Below are 21,138 nucleotides of genomic sequence, written 5' to 3' on the forward strand. Positions count from 1 at the left end.
AAAGAACCCATTAAGCTCCAGACACAGCCATACCTATCCTCACAGTGTGCCCCATATTATGCTCGTTCCTTCTCAAACAACAAATAAAGAATTTGAAAGACTTCCCCTACTTAGGAAGATTTGGGAAATGCTGTTATCTGTGACATCCCATGGTGCATAGGGGAAGTGACCCAAACAAGGCAGTTCTTGCCTTGGAAATAACCTCACTTAACAAGGTTTTCAACATCGGTGTATGTTCCTGATACAACCCATTTTGTGTGCTTGGTTTTTGTTGTTGTTGCTGTTTTTTGTTTTTTTGTTTTTTGTTTTTTTTTGGTATAACCAGTGCATCTTGCTCCTTATGTTTTTATAATCATAGTATCTGTCTTGTGCGAGAAATACTTTTTACTTTCACAAATGTTCACGAGGCTTCTGGAAAGGAGAGCCTGTGAAAGCATTTTTAAAGGAATTCCAGCACAAATCAATAGGCACAGATATCAGTGCCCCCGCTTCTCTCCCCGCACCCCCGCCCAGTCTCATACCTCAGCAAATCATGTTTGGTATTTTCAAGGTGTCCCCAACCTAGGTTTGGAACCGGTCTCCTGCACGCTACCCTAGAGGGCGCGCTGCTTACATTTTCCGCCAACAAGAGGACAGCTCGGGCTCCCAGGCTCCATAAAAGGGGAGGAGGCGGATCACTTTCCTTCTCCCATTGAGGACGCCGAGGATTGGGAGGCCGGGCGTATAAAGCCGCGCCGAGAGCGAGAAACAAAGCAGACCGATCGGAATTGGACTTGGGAGGCGCTGCGTGGAGTCAGGCAGAAAACTTGTTGGAGGGGAGTCACGAGCCGCCTCCTCTCCTTCGCATCTGCGCGGCGCTTCGGGGGTTCCCACGAGCCTTGCGATTTATTTTTATAGTTGCTTTTGTATAGACAGAAATATATACACACACACACATATTTTTTTTTTTTCTACGTAAGAGAAAATTCCTGTTCCAAGAGAAAAGAAGGCAACATCAATGAAGGAGAGAAGAGCCAGCCAGAAATTATCCAGTAAATCTATCATGGATCCTAATCAGAACGTGAAATGCAAGATAGTCGTGGTGGGAGACAGTCAGTGTGGGAAAACCGCGCTGCTGCACGTCTTCGCCAAGGACTGCTTCCCAGAGGTGAGTGTGGCCGGCTCCGGCTTTGAGGAGGTCGTCCGTGGGATACCCTGCCTGGAGATGAGCTTTTATAAAGTCATTCCCCCCACCCCTTACTACTTTCTCCCCGCCACGCTGCTGGGGAAGGGAAAGTGGTCCTGATAGCCTGGGGGGTTTGGGACGCGCCAGCACCGGGAGATCTCAGCGCCCCCAAACTTGCCCATTTGTGCACGGGGAACCCCTGCCTGGCGGGGAGATAGGGATCGTCTCGTCCCCCCACCCACCCCTGAGCCCCCGAGAGCCTGGGGGTCCGGAAGGGGGCTGCGTGTTTAGTGTGCAGGCAGATGTGTGCAGGTATATTCACTTGAGGAGTTTGGGCGGCGATTTTCAGAGCTAGTTTGAAGGTGTCGTGATTTTTTTTAAATAATATTTTCCCCCGTTTTCCTTCCTCTTCTATCCATTTCGTTTGTCCAGAATTACGTCCCAACAGTATTTGAGAATTACACGGCCAGTTTTGAAATCGACACACAAAGAATAGAGTTGAGCCTGTGGGACACTTCGGGTAAGAGTCAGCGCACCGCGTGGCGCTCGGGGACGGGTGCGCGGCGGGTCCCCGAATCCAGCCCGGGTCCCTTCACTGTGCTCCTCCGGGGCATTCCCACGGCCCCGCCGGTCGACACTTTATCCTGTGCGGGGGAGCCGGGACCACCGCGGAGATGGGCGTGGGGGGGGTGTCGTGAGGAGAGGCGGGCGCTGCGTGCCCTGAGGGTGACCCTGCGGATGGGGCCGCCTGTGGCCGCGTGGCCTGCTGCTGTCTGTCCACGGGCCGGCCAAGTCGGCCTCAGGCGGTGGCGGGGGGCAGCGTGCGCCCGGGGAAGCGCCGGGCTTGCAGAGGGCACCTCTTCTCGGGAGGGGGACCCGGGCTGCGGCAGTGGGTGATGGGAGAGAAGCCAGAATCCCCCAAGCGGGTTAGAGGCGGAGGAGAGTAACGTGAACGGTGGCAGCCGGCGCTGGTGACGCCTCCTGCCTGGAATGCGCTGGCGGCGGCTCTGGGATGGGCAGTCCCCGGCCTCCGCCCCGCCCGCGCAGCCTGGGCGCCCACCTGCGCCGAGCTTCCCCGCCGCCCTCCCGGGGATGTCGCCGTTCCGGTTGCCAGACCACGCCAGTGCCCACGCCGACTGCACTACCCCCCGCTTGCCTGTAGGGCCGCGGGCAGCTCTCAGCGCCTTTGACCTTCTTGTCTACTTGAATTATTGGTGCCGTGGTGGGTTCTGTCCACATGTCCGGGGTTGAAGGCCGGGTTGTGGTCTTCCCCTGCGCCCACCCACCTACCTGGCGCACGGTGATTGAAGAAGGTTAGATGTCCGCGGGTGGGAAGGCTGAGTTTGGGGTATGGGCATGGGCCAGGGCCTTGTGGGCAGAGCACCGTCGCGCAGCGCCTGAGGCAGGGGCATTGCAGCTTGGGAAGAGGGCGTGTGCTGTGCATCTGCAGCAGCCGTCATCCCCCACCCCCCCAGACTCCAGGGAAAAAGCCCTGCGCGTTGGGAACTGGGCCCTGGGAGCACAGAGTCCAATCTGGGCGAAACTCGCGAGGAGGAGCGCACAAGTAGCGACACGCAGCTAGGACTGTGTGTCAGGCGGATGGCCCCCGGGTTGCAACCGCCCTCCTCTGCTAGCTATCCATACCCTGTGCTTGAACGTCTGAAGCGCCTGAAGGTCCTAGGGGGGATTACACAGCAAAGAGAAATGGGGGGGGGGGGCTGACAAAGTCGCCGGGTGCAGCGGGGCACAAAGGCTAGCAGGAAGTCTCGCACGAGCGCCTCTCCCGGTGGGTGCCAGGTGCTCCGCCGGCTGCTGGGATGGGGGATTAGTCCCCCTCCCCCACCTCCAGAATCAGGCTCTTCCTGGAGCTGCGACAAAAGTAGCTGGTGTGTTTGGTGTTCTGCGTTGGGAGTGCACACACACAGAGGAGGTGTGGTTGGAATTCAAGTGGCTTACTTCAGTAGTTACTGCCATCAGAATTACCCCATGGCCAAGTGTTTAATGGGCTCCACGTCTCAGATCAATCATGGTAATCATCATGCCTAGTGAGCAGGACAGCTGGTGTGTGGTACCAAAAATTAGAACCAGTACTCCCTCTTCTGACCCAGCCTTGTTTGGGCCTAATGCTTGATAAGAATTATTTAGGCGTGGGGTGGGTCGGGTGGGGCAGTGCTTCTGATCCAGCCGTTTGACAGACACAAAGCTGTGTTTAGGTTTCAGCACTTGGTTACCACGGATTTCTGTGTGCAAATCCTCTGCCTCCCTGGGTCTCGTTTTCATCATCTGTAAAAAGAAGACACTGTGCTAGATAATGTGCGGGGTCTCTCCCAGCTGTATACTTCTTGGCTTTCGTGCACTGGACAGACAGGTCTTTTTGTCTCCCCGGATGCTGGTTGGCCTCAGCTCCCAGTCTCTGTGGATCTGGCATTCCGTGTTGGTGTTTCAGCAGCCTACAAACCAAGCCAGGTTCTGAACTGAGCCAGGCTTCCTGGTGGATTTAGGAATGACGCGGGGGAGGGGCGAGCTTGTAGGAATGCTGGGTTATATACATCCCTGTCTCAAGCTTCAAGAGGCACTGGACCACCAAGGGAGATTTTAGATTAGGTGCCCAAAGGGCAAAATTCTCCAACTCCTTTTTAGGAGAGAAAAGGCGCATGTTTTTCAAAGGCCAGCAAATAAAAAAAAAAAATGAACCCTTTATAGTTGGAAGGCATCCTTCCAGCATGCAGATAGGTATCACTTCAGACGTTTTCCAAGCATTAATCAAAACTCTACAGCCCGTGGTCTCGGTTCACATAACAGAATGCCTTGCACACAGTAGTCACCCAATAAAATCTGAGGAGTGAGCAAATGAGTAATGATATGCATAGTTTCCAAGGAGATGAGCTTTGTGACATTTATTACCACTGAATTACCTGTGCTTTCAGAATGGCAACTTCATAAATATTGCCGTTCTTCAAATTAAAGATAATCACCTCAATGAAGTCAGCGAAATCATCACTTGTACCATTTATTTAGTGAAAGGAAAGGCTGATGCATCCCCACTCCCCCCACCCCCGCAGAAAACATAACGGTTTGAAAGCTACATTTTGCACTGCAAGGGGATCCAGGTGTAGAATCTTGGAATTTAGGTTTATCCAAGACATAGGAGGATTATTAGGAATTCCATTATGCCGTCTGTCAGGTGAGATGTCAGTTAATTAAACTGAATCACTGAGAACATTGCTTGGATTCTAAGAATAGCTCCCCCACCCCAAGTGCTTTACCACTAGCGACTACAATTCTTGGAGCAGGAACCATTTGATCAGCAACTAATGATTTCCAGTACTTACTTCATCATTTCCCATTCTTACCTCAAGCTTTTAACAGCAAATTTCTGAATTATTTTTGAGGTTTTTTTAAACAACTATTATTTGATATTTGCTTTGCATATGAAGGTATTTGCTTAGTTCGGGTATCAAAATAATTGTCTCTCCATACATTTGGCTCCCCTCCCCCAATTGCCACCTGTGCATCTATGGAGAGAAGACGCAGCCACGTGTGCAAAATCCTAAATGCCATTTCTTTCCCTCTCTGAGACTATGTGAAAGAAATTTACAATAGACAAATTGGCTGTGTCTAAGTTCTTACAAAGACAGAGCCTAAACTTGGTCCTTCTGGTGGTAGCCCTGTGCTGTCCAGCCTCCCAGCAGAGGGACAGCCACTTAGGAAACCACCAGTTCTTTACCTGCTCCTGCTGAGGACTGCATCTCTTCAAGGGTCTGCTTCCCGAGGGCAGTCATGTGATCATGTATAAGCAGTATTGACTGTGTGGATGTGGGAAAGGATGTCAATGGGATGGAAGCCGAAAATAAGAAAAGGAAGTCATCCGTTTCCCACATTTTGAGGCCCAGGCACTTAATATTCAGCTTCCTTTCTTCCTGTTGTCTACTTTAAGCAGGGCTTCTGGTGGATCTTAGGATGCAGTGCTCACTCCACTGAAAGGTGACTCTTCCCTTAAGAAGAGTGCTGTTGGGAGGGAAAGAGGGCCTGATTCAGTCACATTCTTGAACTCTCATGCTTTCTTCTACCTGCTGCCCTGGGTTCCCCTGTGAGGCTCCAGTGCATTGTACAACCTTTAGATCCTCAGTTTGGGAACAGGCTGCCTCTCTTCCCCAAGGCACTCACCAGTTAAAGCAAGCACAAGGGGCACTGTGCCAATTGATTTCTCACGTCTACTCTAAACTTAACAAAATCTTTTAACAAATGTCATAGGAACCTTCTAGAAGGGGAGATTTTTAAAGGTAGGCTTGGGCCTATAATTTCTTTATATTCCCCCAAGATATTTTTCACTATGAGTATTTTAATTAATAGTTGCCAAAATATTCCAAATGAGTTTCTGCAGAACACTGGATAATAGTGTCAGTAACTTAACATGATAAGTGAGACCAAAGGAGTGCTAATATTTTGTGCTCCAAACTCTGCCACATTTGCCAAGCATAGAAGCAGTTTGTAACATGAAGCCAAATGCTTACTAATAATAGAAACTTAGTCATTTAAGGATCACCATATCTCTTCCTAGGAGACTTGATTGCAGTATAATTTCAGCACATGTGAGCTAGGCAGTACTGTTCATGCCAGCTTTTAACCAAGGCAAGTTAATACATGTTTATTTAAGATCTATTATTAGTTTTAAAATATAAATTTTAAATTCACCTGCTAAAATTCTCCACAATAACTATGCTTTTCCCTCATGAGCAGTCTCTTATCATGAAAATACAACCTTTTTTAAGGCGCTGAGTGCTAAAGTTAGCACTTTCTATGTTAGTTTCTAAGAAAGTATTCTTTCAAGATACTTTTAGGAGAATCTCCTTTATAAACATATATATCTTTACCAAAGTTATATTTATAGATTTTACATCAAGTTTTGTTTAAAGACTGCTCTTAATGGCAAATACTCTAATGAACTACTTCAGCCTTTTTGGAGGATAATTTGTAATTGATCTAAAAAGGAAGTTAGAGGGGCTGAAGAGAGATTGCTTAATGGTTAAGGCACCTGTCTACAAAGCCAAAGGACTCAGGTTCGATTCCCCAGTGCCCATGTAAGTCAGATGCACAAGGGAGTACATGTATCTGGAGTTCATTTGCAGTGGCTAGAGGCCCTGGCATGCCCTCTCTCTCTCTCTCTCTCTCTCTCTCTCTCTCTGTCTCATTCACTCTCTCTTAAAATAAATAAATAAAAAGAAAGAGATTATGGGTCTTTTTTATAATTTAGCATATAAATGAACACATCTAGAAATGACCTGTAAATACGACTACATAGTTAGTAAACATGTGTTAAGGCATGCTGTCTGCTTTGAGAAGGAAGTGAATGGACTGACATCATACCAGGAAGCTTCTTCAGCCCTAAAGATATTTACAGTCCAGTGATGGTGACAAGGCAAACAAATATGTTGAAAGTATGGGTACAAATAACCTTTAAAGTATCCAGGCTTCCCCAAAGTAATGTAATATACCAGAAGCAAAGCCCTGGTCAAATGTCAAGGGTATAGCTGGAAGGAAATGCCTATGAGATTGAACTTGAACAGGGTAAGAAATTCTTCCCAGGGTATATTTTGAGACCACCAACAGTAAAAATAGGGCACCTGGAAATATTTCCTTCTCCTGGTTATGAGAGGGTAAGTTTGAAGGTGGGAGATCTGAGTTCATATAGCAGCAACAAGAATGGAAGAAGGCCATACAACCAGGCCCAAGCCTCTTGACTCAAGTCTTCTGCTCTTGTGAAGGCTTTAACTTCTTTCACACTTGAAAACATGCTTATATTTAATGGCTACCAGGGAAAAGAAGTTTCTGAAAGTTGCAATTTTCTATTTAATTAACCTTAGAAAAAAGGGTAAGGTAAGAATTTCTAAAGAAGCAAGAAAATCATGGGAGTTTATGATATGACTAGCAAGGGCAAACTGCACAACTCTGGGTAGTTCACAGAGTGACACTGTGACTAGTATTTCAAAACCAGGTTCACTTCTAAAACTGAGCTGTCACATTCCTAGGAATGTGGGCTTAGCTTTGGGATTAGGCTAGGGCTAAGCAGATAGTTTAGATGGTGGTCTCCAGTATACAATCAATAAAACTGCATGTGGACAGTTGCCTACCATGCCACACTTTTCACTTAAATCATGGAACCAACCCCCAAAGGGAGGAGGAGCTGTGGATCTGCAAATCTTCATCTGTCTCTAGGTCTTTCAGTATTTAGATTGCTTTTAAATCTGATTTTTCCCAAGTTGCACATTCAGTGAGGTGTCCAGATTGGTCATTCTGATGCCTCTGAAATGGCCAGGTGTTTCCTTATTCATACAGTTCTTTTGCATGGAAAGAGGTCACCAAGGACCCATAGAGTGTCCACTTAGCTCCTAGTGTTTGGTGGGTTGTGCCAAATGCATCAACTGAGCAGCATTCATTTCCTGATGTCATTGAAATGCTTTCTCAGTTACTACATACTGGCAACTTTCTCAGTGTCCCCTTTGGCACAAACAGACTTTACGGCCCTGGAACATAAGCTGTTTCAGTAATTCCACCAGGGCTGGCATGGTGGCACACATCCCTTTAATCCTAGCACCGGGAAGCCAAAGTAGGAGGGTCATTGTAAGTTCAAGGCCAACCTGAGACTACACGGTGAATTCCAGGTCAGCCTGGGCTAGAACAAGACCTTACCTCTAAAAACCAAGTAAATAAATAAATATATAATGTTCAACCAGGTTTTGTACACATTGTTTTTTAAATGCAAGCCTTGTATGGAGTTAGTACATGGAAGGTGAACTTACCCATAAGTCTCCATGCTAAGAAAGCTCAAACTTACATATCTCATGTGAAACATGATAGCTTCAACCTGTAATGAATGATAATGTGATTTTAAATAAATTCCATATGTTCATAACTCTTCCAGCTCTGTGTTTCATCATGGTTCCACAGTCAGTAAAATATTTGAACTCTGATATAGTTTTTATTGTCTCAAGAGAAAAAATGTAAAGTTAAAGTTTTATTTAAAGCCCCAATATAACAATGTCATTTCTACTACCTGTCTGACTTTTACATGCACAGTGCCCAGATAAGTTAATTCAGTTTCTAATAGCAATACATAACTGCCAACAAGTTTTCTAAATATCTGTTTGTAATTCCTATTAGTCTGATTCTGTAGAGGGACAAGTAGAATATCCTTTGTAGGCCTGATTTTGGCACATTTGGTGGGGGGGTATTTGTAAGCCAGACAGTTGGAAAGAAGTAAAACAGTCTTGGATGTGTTATGAAAGCTCTGCCCAGACTTGACTCACATTCTTCGCTAGCTACTCACAGCTCGGGCTCTGCTTACTCCCAGCTCTTGCTTCGCTTAGGGAAGGTGCGAGGAAGTGTGTGCCTGTGCCGTGGGACAGTCATGCTGCTGGCTCAACATGTGCTTTTTTGGGTTTTTTTGGTGGTCACTGAACATACCAAAGTTGGCATCTTTTCTCTGCCGAGAATATTCGGTGTTCTTCATTTATTGTTCTTGGTAGGAATACCTTATGGGAGATAGGGAAGCTTTTCAACTTAAAGGTTACGTGTACGAAGTTACACTTTGGAAATATCTAATAAAGATCTTCAGTTCTCAGATGACTATAAAGCCTGATGGTGTTTGAACTGGTTTTGCAAAAGGTGCCTAAGGCCTCCGTTTAGGGCATGAATTGTCTTACATATATATTAGCTGTGTACATATATGGTATAGTGTGTCTGAAAGGGTGACTTCAACAGGCAGGCATGTGGCTGAAGAATTAGTTTCTGGGTGAGGCACTTAGTGACTATTCTTGGCCTGGAAATTTTACTCTCACCCAAAATTAATGATCTTGAAGACACCGATGGGTAGACCTGCAATTTCAAAAACCTTTTGCCAAACTTGAGCAGCTATAAACCCCAAGTGCAAGCTTACTCCAGTAGATACCTGAACAAAATGCTTTAGTTTTATTTGGGGAGGGGGAGGCACACATTTTGCAAATAGTATACTCACCTCTTTATATTAAATGCATTTTCCTGTAGTTTTGCCATTGAAAGTATGGTAGGTTCTTTAGAAAAGCCCTTAGGACTGTGCTGTGGCCTTTAAGTTTCAGAGTGGAAAAGGAATGCTGGATCTGAGTTCCCATATATACGAATCCTGTTCTACACACTGAGAAGGAGTTTAGACACGCAAAGCTTAGTGCCTAGGTTTCTGGACTTAACTGTAGTACATTGCTCGGTGCTAGGATGCAGCCTGCATGTACATCAGGACGTACTGTGTACCAGAGTGTAATAACACCTTCTCCTGTCTCTTGTGTTGTATTTATACAGTTTGCAGTAAGGTTTTCTCATGCATTAAAAAAAAAAGCTCCAAAAAGTTTTGTTGGCGTTGCCTGCTTGGCCTCTTGGAGGTTGTAGGACTTCTGGAGGGGTACAGGTGTTAGATATGGGCATTGTTTTCTTGGTAGGTTTGCTCATTTCTGCTCCTTTCTTTGTAGACACTCTTGCTTCCCCTGACTTCTCAGTTGACAAGAGACATTCCTGGGATTCCTCTTTCTGTCTCTTCCCTCTTTGTTATCCCACATGTCTGGGATGGCCAAGCCTCTCTGGCTTCCCTGGTCTTTGTGCAGCCACAGTACTCTCCAGGGAAGAAGAAGAGAATTCAAAGACTTTTTCTTAGCTGATGAATTTAGATCTTTCCTGGTCAGACATTTCGGTAATTCCATAATTTACTTCTCTTACTAGGAACATATAGAGATAATAGCTTTTTTTCCCCCTTCTATCCAGAAAAAGTTTTAATCTTATATCAAAAAGTTAATGAGTAAGTAGTTTTATGATTTCTAATGGCAAGTTACTCTTAAATCATTATGGTCTTGCTAGGGCTATAACTAGTATATTTGGGGACTAGTTTTATGAATCATTGGACACTTGTTGATCTAACAACAGCTCTTTATTAGCAGAAGTAATAGGATGAGATCAAAATGTGTTGCCTAATTACCTCTTTTCCTTCACAAGCTTGATGGGTTATTTTTCATGGAGCATTATACCTTGTATATATGTATGTATGTATGTGTGTGTGTGTGTGTGTGTGTGTGTGTGTGTGTTTTCATTCAAACTCAGGCCAAATCAAAATTAAAGGAAAAACAAAACTCCCTGAGAATTTTCTAAAATCAGTTTATTGTCTAAATTTCACACACACTTGCATATATAGCCATAAGCACAAAAGCCAGCTTGCTTGATTTTAGTAAGCAGCCCCCAGGCCTGTGACCCAGGGCTGCACACAAAGCCAGCTAGATCCCTCTGTGGTCTAAAGTGGGTGGGGGAGGGGAAGCATTTCTCAGAGGGCAGGCTGCTCTCAGTAGCCATGGGGTGACCTGAATGTTGCAACCATGTCTCTGGATTGTCCTCTTTGTCCACTTTGATTTAAATTATTTTTGCCCCTTTGGCTTTCTTCAGCCACACTGGTCCTAATTTATGTGTTTGAAGAAGATTGTCTCCACTGGCATGCAGAGTAGCCGAAGATGCCACTGTGTACACACAGCACACTGTCATGAAGGAGACAGGCTCTTGCAGAGGCCTGCCCCAAGTTTAAATCTAGACCCTGGAAAGTTCTGAGACAGTTGTCTTTCCCAGTGTGAATAATTCTCTCCCAAAGAGGTCCTGAACAGCTGTTTCAATTCAGGTTCTGCTGTGGGGAGCTCTGACTGCTGAGGCTGGGTTCAGGTCATCCCTTGCTGCCTTTGAAGAGGCAGAGGAGAGCCTCATCCACACACCCAGCATTTGTCTTTCTACTGTACCACCTGGAATCTTCGATTGCTTGTCCGTTTGAATTAAGACTGCCCAATTCTTAAGCAGAACTGTGTCTAACATAGTCTTTGGACACAGAAACAAAAAAGGCTACCCCAGAAAAGGCTGAACTGCAGCTCTAATGCAGGAATACCAACACATTCACATATACTGTTAAAATAGCCCAGTTCTGATGCCACTCCGAAATGCTTATTCTTATACCATCAGATTCATATAAGTGGCTAAAAGGGCAGTCACTGCTTGTCATCTTGAAGGAGCTTAATATTTAAAATGTGGTGACTTTTTAAACTAATCTTTGAATGCTGGAGACAATACCGGGCTTTGTTACAACCCTCCCTTCAGCAGTGAGCAGGAAACAGCGGCAGCACTGGTCCTTGTCCCCCCCCCCCCCCCAACTCGCACACACTCTGGTGAGTTACTGTTGTTTCTACCCCTGAAGTAGCTAGTGCAAAACCCCAAGTGTCACCTGGGTGCTTCAGTGAGAGCTGGGGACCCGGCATATACTGGGGTCCTAGCATTAGCACTAACTATAATAACTTCTAGGTCCCAAGAACAGGCTCCTGGATGTTTTTCCTTTGAAGGAAATATGAAAGATGAGTGTTTTTGCATGTAATGCTAGGGTTGGTATAGGATCTAGAGTCTTGTCCATGCTAGGCAAGTACTCTACCACTGAGCCCATATTCTTAGTCCTCATTTTGAGACAGGGTCTCACTAAGTTACACAGACTAACCTTGACAGTACTTTGTAACCCAGTTAAGTGTTGGACCTATCTTCCTTCTGCTTCAGCCCCCAGGTAGCTTCCTGAACCACCAGACCAAGCTAGAAAATGATTTTAAAAGCTTATTTTTTTTTCTGCTTAACTTTGTTGAAATTTTGACTTAATCAGAGGATAGATTTTTTTTTTTCTTTTGTGCAAGAAATAGAAATTTAGGTCAAAATTAGAGTTTTGAAAAGATTTTCATGCTTTAAGTTTTCTTTACTCTGGAGTAAAAACAAATAGATATATATTTGTCTATTAAAATAACCCTCATGTGATGTTTGTAAAATGGCAATATACTGAAGGTAATTTCTTTTTAACATGTGTGGTGTGTGTGTGTGCATGGCTGTGTGTTTGTGTTTGCATGCATCTTAAGGGTAGCCATTGGCAGGTCAGGTTTAATTCTATAGCTCACAATACTTCATGATTATTGGACTCATGAATTTGCCCACCCTTTGGCATTCTTGAAATGAGTGCAAGAAACTTCCTAAATGACTAGAGAGTTCTGTGGTTTGATTAATTAACTGTTAACATGAACTTTTAGAGCACCTTGGATTTAACTTAGGCCAGGACCCTTGGATCATGTCTCACTGTCATGTTCAGAGGTGAAACTATAAAAAGTGACATGACTCAGCATGGCATTTATTATGTGCTTGGTTGTCACAGAAAGAGAACCTACATAGGGTTTGGGGGTAAATGTAAGTAAGCAGTTTCAAAGGTCAATGGCTTATCTAAACTTGTCGCTTAGGAGTCGGGAGGTGGCAGATGTGGATTACTGCTATAGTTCCCTGTACATGTTTAAATTTCCTCTCTTCCTCTCTCCCACAACCATTCACCTCCCATTCAATTATTGGGCTAATCTTGAATTTTGGTCTCATTCCCAGGAAGGACCTCCATCTTCAATTCCTACTATCACTCAGCCTTTAACAATAGCCTCAACACAGCCACAATACCCCTAGTTAATGTTTACTGATCTCTCACTAAGTTCCAGGTGCCACCTGGCTTCACATAATCCCACATAGATATGTTGTCATCATCTTCTTTTTATGAGGGGAGACTCAGAGGCACCAAGTCTTAAGGCTAAGTGGCTTCCTCTATGTCAGCAGTGGGAGTGAGTTTGCATTCAAGGCCACCTACCCACTCCACCAAGTTTACATCTGGCTCTAGTCTTCGAACCCTGAATGTTTCACTTTGAGACCCTAGCTTTCTTCTTGTGTATCTAACCTGAGGTACCTGTGAGTTATGATTGCTTGGGTCAAAATGAATACATGACTGACCTGGCTTTGGTGTGTGAGTTTGTGTTTCTTCACAAATGGGAAGGAAGGGATGCATCTTAGCAGTGAAGGGATGTAGTAGCTCAAAAGGGTGGTGTTAAGGCATGACAGACAATGGGGATTTTCATCTGACACCTGTGTGCCTTTGTTCCTTAGGTTCTCCTTACTATGACAACGTGCGTCCCCTCTCATACCCAGATTCTGATGCTGTGCTGATTTGCTTTGACATCAGTAGACCAGAGACTCTGGACAGTGTCCTGAAAAAGGTAAGTGCCAAGCACTGACGGCACCATTGCTCAGCGCTTGATGTAGAAGTACAAATATGTGGGGGTCGGGAGGTGGACTCAAAGACTAATCCACTTTCCTGTAAAATACAGAAAAGAACATTGCGCACCAAAACAAGGTTCCAGGATGTAATTGTTAATCAGCATGAACTTTATTTCACAATCTCTGAAAGAAAATGTCCTTCAAGAGCTTCCATGTTTGTTTTCTGAGGAGAAATGATGTTGTTAGAAATAGTTCCATTTAATAACAATAATTTTAAAAAGTTCCATTTGAGCACTGCCCTCCTGCTAGGGTCTTCCCACCTTCTTTCTGGCATTTTTTTGGACAGATTTCACTTGAGTTTCTTACATTTGACCTCAATTGGTATATTGACCTGAATACAATAACACTTATCTTAATAAAGAGGCTATAATTCAATTATTTCTAGAAACAAAAATGAAATGGTAGAAGAGAAATGTGTACCTTCTGACATGGGACAATGTCAATTATGGGCAGCTGTGTATCACATATTAATGAAGTATCCATAATGTTAAACATGAGCATTGCCACCTACACTTGGTTTCTGAAGGCAAAAGTAAGGTTCTGTAGGTTCAGAGGGGACTAGGGGACACTATACAAAAGAAATCAGGGGAAGTCAAGAGGGAGTCCCAGGTCCTAGTGAGTCCCAGTTCCTAGGGAGGCCAGTGGGGCATAGAGTGAAGTTTGGCCTCCAGCAGTCTACAACTCATCCCATGAGTAATTATAGAAAGTGATTTCCAGTCAATGGAGCAGCATTTATTAGCCACTAACCATCTCTCAGACTTGCGACATGCTGTGGGGTGACTTGGCAAGACCCTTGCAGGTGCACCCCTCTTCTCTGGGAATCGTGGCTTAGACACAGGATGCGGCTGAGAGCAGGGCAGGGCCACTCTGTGGCTGTCTATGTGTCCTGGCCAGAGGGAGCATGGATGGGATGGAAAAGGAGACACAATGTAGATGGCCTGGGTTTGTTATGTTCTGGTTGGCTTCTGCTTAAACATTACCTTAAGTGGCATTTGCGTTTTATGTGCTTTTGTGCATTTATACTTCTTTGTTCTATTTGATTATTTGGCTTGGTCATTATAAAATTATAGTTTGAGGCATAACCCTCCTTCAGTATTTACTAAATATACGAACATGGTTCAATGAAATAAAGCTCTTTTAATAGATCAAAGGGTGCTTTCCATTCAGAGTAATGTACATGAAACACAAAGCTTACATTTGAGGGGCTCAGGCAGGGACGTACCTTGCCTGTCTTCAATGCCTGCAAACATGAAGAGAGAAGTGAGAGTCATTACCCAGCTGGGGAACAACTTAACGACGTGTTTCATTCCCTCTGTAGATAAAAGAGGTTGTTTACTGACTCGGGTTTTACTGATGTAGTATCAGTTATGCATAATTTATGATGAAAAGCCTTGCTCCTTGCTTTACTTTATTCTTCTAAGACAAAACTACTACTGACTTTGTCTCTGTAGATATTAGTGAGTATGTTTTACATTTGTGTGATACTTAAGGCTCATGTTCACCCCTGCCATGTTTTGTCTTAATTGAGTCTTGAAGTCCATGAATATCAAAGGTGTTAGAGTAGAGTTAAATGTGAACTACATAGAAATATTTAACAGTTTATGCAACTTAAAAACTAACTCAAGAGCATGTGTGCTATAGGATCAGATGCCTTCCTGGGAGTCCAAAAATAGTTTCTCTGCTTAGTTCTGGTCTGTGTGGATCTAGTCACTTGAATGGAAGCTCCTTGAAGGCAGGGCATTCTGCTTACTAACTCTAGCACCTAAACAGTGGTGTCACATGTTCACTAGCTTCAGTCTTTCTGGATGAAGTCTGTGAATGCACACTTGTACTGGTGCTGGATGCTCCTTATGCCCAGCCTTCCTTCTACAAAGTACTAGCTCAATATAACTGGTGATATAGACTCATGTTGTGATATATGATTACCCTTAAGGGGTTTTAATCTTTCAGAGATAAATCTATGATCACCCTTGAGGTGTTTTAATCTGTTATTCATTTATTTATTTGATAAAGAGTCAAAGAGAAAGAGGCTGAGAGAGAGGGGGAGAGGAAGAGAATAGGTACACCAGGTCCTCCAGCCACTGCAAATGAACTCCAAACTCATGCACCACCTTGTGCATCTGTCTTATATGGGTCCTGGGGAATCAAACTTGGGTCATTTGGCTTTGCAGACAAGCACCTTAACTGCTAAGCCATCTGTCCAGCCTGAGGTGTTTTAATCTCTCAGAAGTATTCCTGTAATTAAAATATTGTCAAAGCCACATTCTATTGATACCTAATAAGTTGATTATAACTGTTGACCAAGAAAGAAATTGTTTTTATGATATGGCTATCAGTACTTTGTTAATTCTTCTTTTACTTTTTCTCCCAGTGGAAAGGTGAAATTCAAGAGTTTTGTCCCAATACCAAAATGCTGTTGGTTGGCTGTAAGTCTGATCTGCGGACAGATGTTAGTACACTAGTAGAGCTCTCCAATCATAGGCAGACACCAGTGTCATATGACCAGGTATGTATGCTGACAGTGTGGAAAAGTTGCTTTCAACAACAGTGAAAGAAACAGGATATTGTTGATAATGAATAAAAGAAAACAGGCTATTATTTAAGAGGCCACACAGAGGGCAACTGATGTGTGAAATGCCCTGTCTGTCATCCAGTAGTAAAATCACACGCCTTGTGTGCAAGTGTTTAATATGTTCTACCCTTATGTGTCTCTGCACCTCTGCGTTTGTGTGTGCAGTGTTCTACCCTTGTGTGTCTCCTCTGCACGTGTGTGTGTGTGTGTGTGTGTGTGTGTGTGTGTGTGTGTGATGTTCTACCCTTGGGTGTCTCCACACCCCTGTGCGTTTAACATTCCAAATGTGGTCAGAACCTGTAACTCTCTTTAATAGAGGTAATCTTATTTTCTCCTTCCACCTAATAAAACCCTAAATCAGGCCACTGCCAGTAAAATACACAGCTTCATTCAACTGTCTTAGAGGTTTATCTTTCCTACAGGTATTTGCCACAAACATTTACAAAGGAGAATCAATTCACAAATTTTATTCTATCTAAATCCACAACCAGATTCTGAAGCATTCACATTAAAATAGTGAACCATATTTAGTTCATTTGAAACAGTGTATTCTAGGTCTGGAGACATAGCTCAGTGGTAGAGTACTTGTCCAGCATGAACAAGTCCCTGGGCTTCATCCATAGCAAGACAAAAACGTTTAAAAAATATACTATAATCTTCATCATGTATTTCCAATTAATAGAATCTTGATAAAAATCACATAAATTGGCTTTAGTTATAACCTGATATTAAACTCTACTCATTGCCCTGTGTTTCATATAACCTGTTGACTAGCTTTGATGTTCATTTCTGGTCAATAAGAGAGGAGGCGATGCCCCAGGAGTGACTGGAATAGGTTGAAGGGGACAAAGAGGCTCTTTCAAACCCATGTGGAGAGTGCAGAGCTGTGCTCATGGCTAACTAGCTCACTTATTCCAGGATTAAAATTCCAGAAAAAGGCTAGAGAGATGCCTTAGTGGTTAAGGTGGTTGCTGGCAAAGCCAAAGGACCCAGGTTTAATTCCCTTGTACCCACATAAAGCTAGAAGCAAAAGGTAGCACATGTATCTGGAGTTCATTTGCAGTGGCTGCAGGCCCTGGCACACCTATTCTGTCTTTCTCTCTCTCTCTCTCTCTCTCTCTCTTTCTCTCTCTCTCTCTCTGTCAAATGAGTAAATAAAGAAAATATTTTTTAAAAGAGATTTCATGGCTGGAGGGATTTCTTAGTGATTTAGGTACTTGCCTGTCAAGCTTAAGGACTCAGGTTCGATTCCCCAGTACCCACGTAAACCAGATGCACAAGGCGGAGCATGCATCTGGAGTTTGTTTTCAGTGGCTAGAAGCCCTGGTGCACCTATTCTCTCCCTCCCTCCCTCTCTCTCTCTCTTACACACACATACATACTCACACACACACACACACACATAAATGAATAAAATAGTTTTAAAAAGATTCCAGTAAAAGACCTACCTATATAACAACTTCCTTCCTCTTGGTTACACTTGATAGCAAAGATGAACCACCATTGTAGCACTTCTGCTTCTTTAAGTCTCATGAAATAAATTAAGTATTTGATGATCAGGGTCCTCATGTACACCCTTAAAAGCTGGGAGAGGGGCTGGAGAGATGGCTTAGCAGTTAAGCGCTTGCCTGTGAAGCCTAAGGACCACGGTTCGAGGCTCGGTTCCCCAGGTCCCACGTTAGCCAGATGCACAAGGGGGCACACGCGTCTGGAGTTCGTTTGCAGTGGCTGGAAGCCCTGGTGCACCCATTCTCTCTCTCTCCCTCTATCTGTCTTTCTCTCTGTGTCTGTTGTTCTCAAATAAATAAATAAAAATTAAAAAAAAAAAGCTGGGAGAACTTCTAGTATTTTCATTGAGCACCTGAGAACTGGGTCTTAAATGTGAATATTTATTAACTAACATAATAGCTATCCAATAAAAAAAATAAATAAATAAATAAAAACTAAAAAAAAAAAAAAAAAAATTTTTGCCACAACACTTACAAAATCCAGTTGGCATATTGGAGAATATTTTCTACCACAACATGGTTTCGTACCATTTAAGGACACATTGTGTCTTTTGTCCCAAGTCTCATTGTTGACTGCAATTCTCTCCTTTGCTTCTCAGGGGGCGAATATGGCTAAACAGATCGGAGCAGCTACTTATATTGAATGCTCAGCTTTACAGTCAGAGAACAGTGTCAGAGACATTTTTCACGTCGCCACTTTGGCATGTGTAAATAAGACAAATAAAAATGTTAAGCGGAACAAATCGCAAAGGGCTACAAAGCGGATTTCTCACATGCCCAGCAGACCTGAACTCTCAGCAGTTGCTACGGACTTACGGAAGGACAAAGCGAAGAGCTGCACAGTGATGTGAATCTGTGGGACCTTCCACGAGGGCAAGGGAACCTAGTGTAAAAATATGAGAGGAAAACAAAACAGTGACGTCTGAATGAAGTGCACAGCCAACGTCAAGTCCACGGAGGCTGAGGAGGCCCTTGAAAGGTTTCCCAGTTGGGGAATCCTGTCCTTAGGTTTGGCATGTAGACCGACTGATGAGAAGTGACTACATTGAAGAGTTTTGCAGTGTGACTTGAAAAATATGCCAAAAAAGAGCTACAAATGGACTAGAGGTAGAGGAGGAAGAACGCAGGTACCTCTAAGAGGAAAGACTGTGCTCTGACTGGTGCTTGCCTTGTTTTTGTTGTTACAATCTATTCATGGATCTCTGCTTTGATTTAATTTTCCAATGTTTTAATCTTCTTTATGAAAAGTATATATTAATATACCGTCCTCATCGGAGAACTGGCACTGTGATCTTAGCGTTTAGTTTCTAGAGGATGTGATCTAATTTCCTCCTAGCTCATCATTAAAATGGAAATTGTACCAAGACCCATGGGATGGATTCCAGAGGAAAACTTCATGAGTCTTTGAAATCTTGCCTTCCTAGATGAAGACCACTGCTGAGCAAGAGAGGGTTCTAAAGAGAGGCTTTTGTGGCCTCGCAAGATATGTAGACCAGCACTACCAAGATCGCATAGATCAAATAGAAAAGTGTGTTGCTTCTTATTCAGTCTGATGGTTCTGTTCATCCTTGTGAGCGTCATTAACAAGTGGTAAATTTGCTCTATGTGATATTTTTGTGCGCTGTTTTAGAAAAGAGGTTGTGTAATTTCTTTTTCTTTCTTTCTTTTTTTCCATCATTGAGAAAAAAATGCAGTCAGATTTAAAAGTGTCTTGGTTTGATGTCATATAGAATGATCCAAGGAGGAAAGATGCAAGTATTGTTTTTACCCAGAGAAGATATGATTGAAGGGAGAGTAGCAGAAAGCACAGTTTTTGTATAAAGCTGTCTGGAAGTAAGTTACCAAATACACAAAGCAAAACGGACTGTTATTTTGGGATGGTGCTCGCTCCAAAGTTGGCAGTATTTTACAAGCTATTGGTATTTAGCTTCAAAAGAATATCCACTTGAGAAAGGCCCACTCACCCAAGCTTTAGACCATCCTGTGTACTGGGGGATGTAGCTCAGTGGTGCAGCTCCTGCTAGACATGTAGAGCATCTCTTGGAGAAAGGGATGCCCTGGCAGTCATGACATCACCTTAGGGTGCTTCTAGACTGACTGCTAACTAGGGTGGTTTGCTTACACAGGTTCAGCCAGTGTCCAGGTTCAAAACTTGATCGTTGCTGTTATTTGAGAGTAACCATCAGCATTTAAAATAGTTTACAGATTGTTTTTGAGCAAATCTTTTTGGGGATTCTTTTAGAAAGGAAATCAGATCTGACCAGGTATTGTTGGCGCTTGTTGAAAACGAGCTTTCTGCCCAATAATGATGCTTCATTTTTGAAGTGTTGCAGCTGTGTTTTCATTAAATTGAGGTAAGGGAGGTGAGTTGAGGTCATTATGACACTGAGTTCTGTGTCTTACAAGCACTTTGTTTTGTCTCTGCAAGAAAATACCATTCCAGTCATTTCCCATAGAGTACAGATATTTCACCATATAATACACTTTGATTGGTGCAGCATCATGCTTTGGGCAGTATTATAAAAGAGCTGGCAAGTGCTTTCTGTATTTAAATATTGTAAAAAGAAAATAAGTTATAACTGTTATAAAGCAGAACTTTTGTTGCATTTTTTAAATGTTGAAGTCACTTTGTATGTTTGTTTGGTCAATGTTTCCACAATATTTATTAAAACATACTTTTTTTTTCTCAAATAAAAAAGTAACCATGTCTGTCTACATGTGATGCTTTTTATTTCTTGATTTAATGTTAATTGTCTTTAATAGAAATGATTATGAAATCTGGCTTAAACTTTTCTAAATTAGAAGGCTCTGGAAATTTATTCTTGGCAATAGCTCTTGGATGAAGGTGAACCTGGATGCCGAAATGGTTTGTGTGACGATTTAGATAGTCATGAGAAGAAAATGGGGCATACTTGAGTGATTTTGTCATAAACAAAACAATCCATGGCACTGCCTAGGTTTAACTCATAAAAATTCTTTCGAATCTTTCAGTAAGCAAGTATGATATATAAACTCTGCTTGTAGGTTGAATTGTATAATGTGAGCCTAGCTTACTACTCTGTCCTCTGGAGCCAGTATCTTGGTCCTAACCCAGCCATCCACCTCCCAAAGCACATTCTTGTTCAGAGTACTGGGATGGATGGCCCAGGACCTGACTATTAAAATTAGTGGAGGCAACACAAAACAAAAGGTATATTTATGGTAGCAGCATTTTTCAACAACATGGGAAGCATAATCTAGACTTCCCTTTTAACCTGAAAGTTTAGTGTGAAGTGAGCATGGAGTAGCTTAGGGGCAGGAGAGGGCTGGGTCCCCATTAGTCTTCAGCTAAGATTCCTACATGTAAGTTCTACATCAATGTCTGAAGCTGCTCAGTGAGATGGGAGACTTCCAAACTGATTCTACACAGCTTAGAGGTTTCCTATAAAAACTGAATCCATGTGGCTTTTTAAAACATAACTTAGGGGCTGGAGAGTTTGCTAAGAGGTTAAAGACACTTGCTTGCAAAGCCTGATGGCCTGGATTCAATTTCCTAGTACCCATGTAAAGCCAGATACACAAAGTGGTGCATGAGTCTGGAGTTACTTACAGTGGTAAGAGGCCCTGGCATACCTATTCTTTCTCACTCTCCACTCCCTCTCTCTCCTTGAAACAAAGTAAAATTTATCTTTATACATCTTTGTGTCATAATTACATGTCTAGAAATAAAATAACAAAGCATGAAAGCA

The 21,138-nt window shown here is 43.3% G+C and overlaps 1 protein-coding gene across 1 annotated transcript; it reads left to right on the forward strand.

The window, feature by feature from the left end:
* The first annotated feature begins 704 nt into the window (after positions 1-704).
* Rnd3 (Rho family GTPase 3) lies at positions 705-20,123 on the forward strand. Its single transcript, XM_004651831.2, has 5 exons — positions 705-1,147; positions 1,598-1,685; positions 13,160-13,269; positions 15,702-15,836; positions 18,010-20,123. The coding sequence occupies exons 1-5, from the start codon at positions 998-1,000 to the stop codon at positions 18,259-18,261; spliced, it is 735 nt and encodes a 244-aa protein (XP_004651888.1). The 5' UTR covers positions 705-997; the 3' UTR covers positions 18,262-20,123.
* Positions 20,124-21,138: the final 1,015 nt, after the last annotated feature.

The sequence above is a fragment of the Jaculus jaculus genome, chromosome 4 (genome assembly GCF_020740685.1).
Source record: "Jaculus jaculus isolate mJacJac1 chromosome 4, mJacJac1.mat.Y.cur, whole genome shotgun sequence".
NCBI classification, from domain to species: domain Eukaryota; kingdom Metazoa; phylum Chordata; class Mammalia; order Rodentia; family Dipodidae; genus Jaculus; species Jaculus jaculus.